This window comes from Drosophila bipectinata, chromosome 2R (assembly GCF_030179905.1).
Source record: "Drosophila bipectinata strain 14024-0381.07 chromosome 2R, DbipHiC1v2, whole genome shotgun sequence".
Taxonomy (NCBI): Eukaryota; Metazoa; Arthropoda; class Insecta; order Diptera; family Drosophilidae; genus Drosophila; species Drosophila bipectinata.
In genome coordinates this window covers 21,749,574-21,757,981 of record NC_091737.1, presented here as the reverse complement: position 1 = coordinate 21,757,981, position 8,408 = coordinate 21,749,574, and the positions used below count along the sequence as shown (strand labels likewise).

Here is an 8,408-nt window from a genome sequence, read left to right as displayed (position 1 = left end):
AGCTTCTATTTGCCATGGCAATGGCATTGGCATTGGACGTGGCCGTGGCCGTGGCAATGGAATTGGCAAAAGCAATGTGTCTTTTGTAGAGCGCTTTTAATAAAATATAACCATTTAATTGGTGTGGCAACGGCAGGCATTTAGTCTATGCCACGGCAGCATTTTAAAGTAATTATTAAGTGTGGAAATAAATGAAATTATTTCTTAGAAAAGTCAGGCCTTAAAAAAAAAGAAGAACTCTTATCGCTCTTCTCAATAATACAAATTCTAAATTGAAATTTTTGAATAATTTCGATTTTTGATTGCGATACTACTCGCCAGTGTATTACTCATAGGAAAAATAATATTTTGTATTTCTTTATTCTAAATAAATGTGTGGGTATACAATAAAGTATATAGGCATTATCAAGGCACGCGGTTACACTCGGTTGGTTCAATCTCAAAAGCATTATCAGCAGCAGCATTACTTCAGATTTAAGAAAAAATTCCCCAAAAGCTTTCTCAAGCCTCAGTTTCAATTTAGAAATCGTGGCGGCATGATGACCAATATATTCCGCTTCGTGCTGATAACAAGTTTGTTGGTTCTGTGCAAATCTACAAATGAATGTGGAAATTTTAATTCCGATGTTAAAAATTTCACTAATTTTGAACAAAACACTATAAATGTAGTTAAGAGTCTTTTAAATGACAACACGGCTGCAACCACAACATCGAAATATTTGTTGACCTTAATGGCTAAGTTATTTAAAGAATACAACTCGCTCGATGATCAATTAAATATGCAAAAAAAAAAATACAGAATTTTAACGAAATATAACCAAACAGCAACAGAAAAATATGAGCTTGCAACAAAAAAAATACATTTGTGGGAAAAATATTGCTTCAATAAGGATGATTCCAGCCAAGAGTCTCGGCGTCAAAAGATACAAGTAATAGAGACTATTGAATCCAACAAGCCCGATGAACCGGAGGTTACTTCCTACGAAGTGACTGGGTGTGCAAAGTATAAGAATGTTATTGGAATACAATCATTCGAGATAGGGGAGCTTGGCAAGGTGGAAGTTCTATGTGACTCCGGGTCGACTGTGATCCAGAGAAGAATTAACGGAACGACGAATTTCAACGCCAACTGGACGGACTATCAGAAGGGCTTCGGAGATTTGAAGGGCGAATTCTTCATCGGTTTGGAGACTCTGCACAATCTAACCGCCTCCAGCCAGTATGAGTTAGAAATCGAACTGGAGGATTACGCTGGCGAGAAGAGAAATGCCATTTACGATCACTTTGTAGTGGGGCCCAAGGAATCGTTTTATGCTCTCGAAAATTTAGGAAAGTACTCTGGGGAGGCGGGCGATGCCTTGTCCTACCATCTATATTCTTCATTCTACACATTCGATCGGGATAACGAGGATAAGTGTGCTGAGAACCAGCTTGCTGGCTGGTGGTACAGCAAGCTGTGCGGTTACAGGTAATTCTACTTTAACCTTCTTAATCTATTTGATACATTTTGTGAATTTTCAGCAATCTGAATGGCTTATACACGGGTAACAACGACGGAATTATGTGGGGTGACGAATGGCACGAGCTTCCGTACTCATACAAGTCCGTTAAAATGATTATACGACCGAAGAATTGATAAGAGTATACTGGTTGATTCTTGATGCTGCGGTCTATTTATAGAAGTCGCAAGATTTTGTGTTTTTTGATACCACTCCTACAGTCAAGAAAAATAAATTCTCGAAATAATGCTTAATAACACCCTTAAAACATTGGATGATTATACCCTTGCAGAGGGTATTATAATTTTGGAAAAAATGTGTAACGCTGTGATCTCCGACCCTACAAATCGTTTAGGGTACTCCGCTTAAGAATCGGATGAGAATCGGGGAAGATCACTCTGTACCCCATAGGGGAAAACCCCGTTTTCAAGGGATCACAAAAAATGGACAAAAAATATAAAAAATATTTTCTGTCACGGTTTTGATGCAGTGGCAAATCGATCTAGAAATCGTTTAAGGTACTCCGCTTGAGAATCGGATGGGAATTGCGGAAGATATAGCCATCACAGTGGGCCCTATAGGGGAAAACCCCATTTTCAAGGGATTCCATCACAAAAATGGACAAAAAATTAAAAAAATATTTTGTCTCAGGGTTTTGATGCAGAATCGTGGCAAATCGATCTAGAAATCGTTTAAGGTGCTCCGCTTGAGAATCGGATGGGAATTGCGGAAGATATAGCCATTACAGTGGGCCCTATAGGGGAAAACCCCATTTTCAAGGGATCCACAAAAATGGACAAAAAATTAAAAAAATATTTTGTCTCAGGGTTTTGATGCAGAATCGTGGCAAATCGATCTAGAAATCGTTTAAGGTGCTCCGCTTGAGAATCGGATGGGAATTGCGGAAGATATAGCCATCACAGTGGGCCCTATAGGGGAAAACCTCATTTTCAAGGGATTCCATCACAAAAATGGACAAAAAATTAAAAAAATATTTTGTCTCAGGGTTTTGATGCAGAATTGTGGCAAATCGATCAAGAAATCGTTTAAGGTACTCCGCTTGAGAATCGGATGGGAATTGCGGAAGATATAGCCATTACAGTGGGCCCTATAGGGGAAAACCTCATTTTCAAGGGATTCCATCACAAAAATGGACAAAAAATTAAAAAAATATTTTGTCTCAGGGTTTTGATGCAGAATCGTGGCAAATCGATCTAGAAATCGTTTAAGGTGCTCCGCTTGAGAATCGGATGGGAATTGCGGAAGATATAGCCATCACAGTGGGCCCTATAGGGGAAAACCTCATTTTCAAGGGATTCCATCACAAAAATGGACAAAAAATTAAAAAAATATTTTGTCTCAGGGTTTTGATGCAGAATCGTGGCAAATCGATCTAGAAATCGTTTAAGGTGCTCCGCTTGAGAATCGGATGGGAATTGGGGAAGATATAGACATCACAGTGGGCCCTATAGGGGAAACCCCATTTTTAAGGGATTCCATCACGAAAATGGACAAAAAATCTAAAAAATATTTTGTGTCAGGGTTTTGATGCAGAATCATGGAAAATCGATCTAGAAATCGTTTAAGGTACTCCGCTTGAGATTCGGATCAGGATTGGGGAAGATATAGTCATTTATGTGAGCCATATAGGAAACTATATCCTATAGCTTCCATATAACTAAACCATCGGAAAAAGTATGTGTTTAGTTTTTGGTTTGAAGGTATATTTCCACAACCAGAGCCGTTGTTTTCTCGCTAACATCCCGTAGACTCAAAGACATGCTTACTAATTAATTCAAAGACAAGTGCAAAGATTCGCACCACGAGAATGCGAATGAGACAGGGGACTTGAATGAGGATTGGGAGTGGTACTGGGTCTGAGATGCCTAAATGGCTGCAATCAATTAAGAGCCAACAAAGTCAACGGCTGCCGTATCGATGTCATTCTAGCATCGGGAATTTTCTTCTTTTTGGCCCCCCGAATGGACTTGGCAAATTAATGAACAACGCATCCAATTGAGCCGAGGGAAATGGGAAAAGCGTCTAACGGGCATGGAAATGGAAATGAGCTGGATGACAGACTCATATTTGCATATTCATGGTGTGACTGTCTCTGCAATTCTGTCTGTGTGTGTGCGTCTGATCTTCGGCATCTGTATCAGAGTTCGTTTAGCAATTGCTTCCGCCCATCTGGCCAACGAATTTTCTGGCTAAATGCCTTCGGTTTACTTTAATTAGTTGTTTAGTTTGTCTAGCTAAGTGAGTGCCGTAAAAAAACGATGTGCCGACCAGGCTGCTCCGAAGGACAGAGGACCTGAAGGGGGACAGATGGATCCAGTCAAAGCCAAACTCGGCTCTAATGGAACTAAACTAAGAGAAAATGCGTTCCCCAGTTAATGGACGGGACGCACTTCATTGGATATTCTCTTTCCAATGCTAATATGCATGCACTCAATGTGCAAATAGTTTGAGAGCCAGAATCCAGCAACAACAGCGACCAGATACAGATACAGCCAGTCAACAGTCTACACCCCAGGGCTTAAAGCGAAGGAGCGGGAAGGTGGGCAGGCCAACGAGTCTGGCTCTCAGATCCTGCGGCTTTCGGGCGGGAGGTAAGAAAAACTATGCACTTTGACTTGGCCACCAATAATTTATAAATTTCTTGTAAGTCTTGTAATTGCTAAGAAATATTCCAGTAACTGATTGTATCTGCTCTCTACTATGGTTGTTTTCTTATTATAACTAAAGTTGAAATTACTGAAAATGTAAAAATATCTTGCTCCTTTTCTTGAAATTTTGTATTTCGTAAAGAATTGACGTGTGAAGACTTCAAAACAAAGCCAAATTAGTTGCTGATTCGACACCCACTGCCGAAACTTGGCAAACTCAGTGCCATGACAACGAAATTAATAAACGCAAGAAGCACCAGTATGTAGCTGGCAAAATCAAAAGCAGGAGCAACAAATTTTGTCACATGCATAAAAAGGGCCTCACAATTTAACGCTTGAATGTTCCATCAGACGTCAACATATGTTGGCCTACACGTGCAAGAGTGTGAGTGCGAAGGATGGGTATGTGTGTGTTAGCCAGCCGTGTCCTGGTCCGGGTCGGTGTCCGTGTGCGGTGTGTGGAATTGCCAGCGTTGCGTATATGAAAGTTTTTAATAATACTTGGGTAAAATACCAAAGGAAAAACTTTTATTAATAAAGTTTCTTTCTTTCCTTTCTTGCTTTGCTCATGTTGAGTCGACTCGACTGGAAAAGAAAGAGCACCCAAAAAAATAATTTTAAATATAAAAGAATTTAGCATAAATAGTGTATACTTTTTTATAAATGTTTAATGGGTCAATCAATTTTTTACCTCAATCAAAGTATTAGGAAGACTTAAGTTTTTTTCAGTGTATTTTGCCTTGCCAACCGGATGCCTTGAGGCTTTTTCCCTTTCTTTCCCGGCAGCTACTAAGGTTTAATTATGGCTAGAAATAAGTACAAAGTCCACCAGCAGCCAACGTTTTTTTCATGTTTTATATTTGTGTGTCACACATGTGTAATTACAGGCATAATTGTTAAATCAAGGGTTTAATATGAAAAGAATTAAATAAAATCGAACTAATATATCCTATAGTCATAGTATCCCCAACTTGTCAAATTAAAAGTAGCTAGTAACAGGCCAAGGAAGACACTTTGTCCCCCAAAATACATCTTCCCGTTCAAGTGCACAATTATTGCCTTTGGCGGCAATATTAAAATTTAAGCTGAAATGCCATCGAGCGAACGAGGCTGAAAGCAGGCCCGTCTCGGCCCGGCCCGGCCCGGAAATAGTTTTTCAGCTCTTCTGGCTTGCCAATTTCGCTTGCGATTTCGTTTATTCGTTATTCGTTTTTTTTGTGTTTTTGATTTTGTCGTATTTGTCTGGTGATAGAAACGCAGAGCCAGAGCCAGAGCCGCTGGCAGCGCTGCAACTTTTCCCCAAATACTTTTAATTAAAATTTCAAATTATTTTCGCCTTTCACAGACTGTCTTGTCGTCAGTAAGGAGGAGCAGGAGGCAGGAGGCCGAGCCTGGGACAGAGACAAAGATGAGCACAAGTGCAGTTAGCGAGTGCAATGGCGCACAAGATGGCGAAAACGGATCCGGAAGGAGGATCCAAAAATGCTGAAATATTCAAAGCGCATTTTCAATTTAAAAGTTTTGCACTCGGGCATATTTATTTATTTTATTTCGAAATTTTTGTTTTCTGCTCATCATTGAGTCGGAAGATGGTGAGGCGGGCGATGGGCGATGGGCTATGGGCGACTCTTTGACCAAAAGTTTCGCTTCAAGTAGGCAATGTCATTGAGTCCTTGGTGGGGGCAGGAGGTTGGAAGATATTGGGTGGTATATGAATGCCCTACAAGCGGCAACTTAATGCAATTTCGCTCTGGCAGATTTCATTTGTGTGACAAATGGGGGGCGTGGCCATGCAAATCGCAAATAAAAAGAACTCATTAAAAGTTTATGCCACAAACTTTGGCACCCCCCGCCCACCGCAATCCAATTCGGCCCAGGCCAACTGCAACTAGTTCGGGCCAAGATGGAAACCTGGTAAAAGAGGGGAAGTTCTACCACTGATTGCATTTATATTTTTCTAGGGGCGAGGCGAGGCTGGCTTTTGTTTTTCGGGTGTTTCGAAAGCCATAGTAGTTTCCGAAGCAAGTTTATGGAAAAACTATCAATGGCCGAGCAGCCTACACTGATAACTTGGTCGAGGTATGCTGGTTTCGACCATAAACTATTTATGGAACAGCCCCCCATTCATAAACCGTGCCTCAGCCAGCCCCCCAAATATTATTATTACGTTTAGTTATCTAAGAGTCGATCAATCATTAGCGATTACAAGTAATTCCGAGGTCACCAAGTGAATTATAAGGTTATTTCTATGTTGGCTACTATCTTTATTATCGGTTTGGTAATTGCATTTGCTTTTGGCCTGCAATCCCAATCCCAATAGTTTGAATGACAATCCACAATTCCCGACGCAAATATTGGAGTTGTGGGTGGAAGGGCACGTGCGACACGTTTCCCAGTTTCCCCCCCAAGTTTCCCAGCAAGTTCAAAAAGTCAATTCGAATTAAACAACGCATTTGATTGCCATAAAAATGGGCGGCCGCCCGTATTTATTGTCCGCTTGAGTTGCATGCTCAGCGAATGCAGGTCGTCGGGTAATTTTTTCCACAAGTATTTCCAACTGGTCCGTGTTCTGTGTCTGTCTGGCTGGCTGTCCCCCGGCCACTCCCAAGACAGGTAAATAAAATTGAAATTATTCTGTTCGCCACCATAAAGTAAAAAAAAATAAAATAAAGCAATCTATGTACGGGGAGTTGGCCAAATGCATTCGAGCTCTCACACACAGAAATTAGTCAAAGTGGACCTTGAAAAAAATAAAAAGAGTCTGGCAAAAAAAAGCGGGCGGCGTTTCAATTAGCCGTCCTCCAGCGACTTGTCCGGCAATTAGGTGTGTTTTAGTCAGCGGGCTAAAAACGATTCTAATCGCCTGTGTTTTAACATAGATTTCGCCTTTGGTTTATTTGCTCTCAGCCTTTTGTTTAATTTCTGGCCGTTTTGAACGCTTTTTGTTGTCATGTTGTCGGCTGTCATGTTGCCGGTGACATTAGCGGTGGGCTTGTGTTTTCCAAAGGGGGGTCATACGTTTTGCTGGCCACACACAAGCTGCGACTCAACCTGATCATACACCCCAGATATGACAAATTTAATTAAGGTTAATTTTCAGTTTGCCTTTTTCTGATTTTTTTTTTGCTTCTCCGCCCGCAGTTTGGTTCACATAACATTTCCAGAAAAAAAGGGTATTATAGTTAGCATTTGTTATGATTTTCATTCAGGGCTTTAATTGTCCCCCCACTGATCCCTCCCCATTAGATGGCGCTGTTTATGAGGTTCTGCCACTCCCCGCTAGATGTCACTGATCTAATTCTACAGGGTGCACCCTGGCTAATGTTCTTGGCCCGGTCGTTTTATCTGAAATTGCCAATCGAATGCTGGCTGTCTGCCTGGCAAAGGAGAAGGGCCAGCTCTGTGTGAAAAGGTCAAAGGCATTCGATTAACTTTAATTTGCGCGGCTCTTTTCCGTTCCGTATATGTAAGTATGAATGCATGCATTGGATCCCAAGGAGGATAGTGCGGTGGAGGTGGCTGGAGGGACTCCTCCATAGTCACTCCATTGTTTTTTGAGGCTGTTTGTTGATTTAGTTAGCAGAGTCGCGTTGACTAGCTGGCTCCGTGGAGGAGCTTCATGGTTCAGGTGTGCCCGATGATCCGAGCGGCGTGAAAGCCAAACCTACTTGGCATCCCGACTCATCTTCGAGATTCTCCCTCGCCCATTGACTTTAGACGACTTACAATGGGTCTGAGCAGCGATTTGATTTATGCCAGCTGCGGTCATGTCATAGTTCAGCGCTGGCATTGTTGCAATGTCAGGGGGTGGGGCAGCTAACGGTAAGGGCAACCCACCATACCCACCCAAAATATGCATTCCAGTCGCGAATATATTCAAACATTCTCCTAATCGGAGTCCGTAAGAGAAGGCCAATTTGTCTTTATGGAAATTTTGAAACAGTTTTCCTTGATGCCGACCCCAAAGAACTAATTGAGGTTGTCCAAGGCACGCGCTGGCCAAAACTGAAATGTCACTGCCACATGAGAACCATGCCTCGAAATTTGGCCAAATCGATAGCCAAATTTGGCGGCCAGGTGACGGGCCAAAATCCACCATCAGGTAAGTGGGCGTGGGGCGGGAAACCCGCTCATAAAATGTACATGCAATTGGACTTGCCTCGGACCGGCTGACAGTCGGTTGAAATTAATTTGCACAGCCCGGCGAAATAATTTACAGTCTCGAAGATGTGGGCAGGTT

At 41.8% G+C, this 8,408-nt stretch overlaps 1 protein-coding gene across 1 annotated transcript; it reads left to right on the top strand.

Annotated features, from left to right (window-relative positions):
- Positions 1-528: 528 nt before the first annotated feature.
- LOC108123020 (fibrinogen-like protein 1) lies at positions 529-1,732 on the top strand. Its single transcript, XM_017237912.3, has 2 exons — positions 529-1,468; positions 1,522-1,732. The coding sequence occupies exons 1-2, from the start codon at positions 537-539 to the stop codon at positions 1,634-1,636; spliced, it is 1,047 nt and encodes a 348-aa protein (XP_017093401.3). The 5' UTR covers positions 529-536; the 3' UTR covers positions 1,637-1,732.
- The last annotated feature ends 6,676 nt before the right edge of the window (positions 1,733-8,408 follow it).

Excerpts from the sequence above, each read along its gene's own strand:
- LOC108123020 (XM_017237912.3), top strand. The coding sequence starts at position 537 with ATGATGACCAATATATTCCGCTTCGTGCTGATAACAAGTTTGTTGGTT. Across the intron at positions 1,469-1,521 it reads AGCAAGCTGTGCGGTTACAG|CAATCTGAATGGCTTATACA; the intron begins GTAATTCTACTT and ends GTGAATTTTCAG.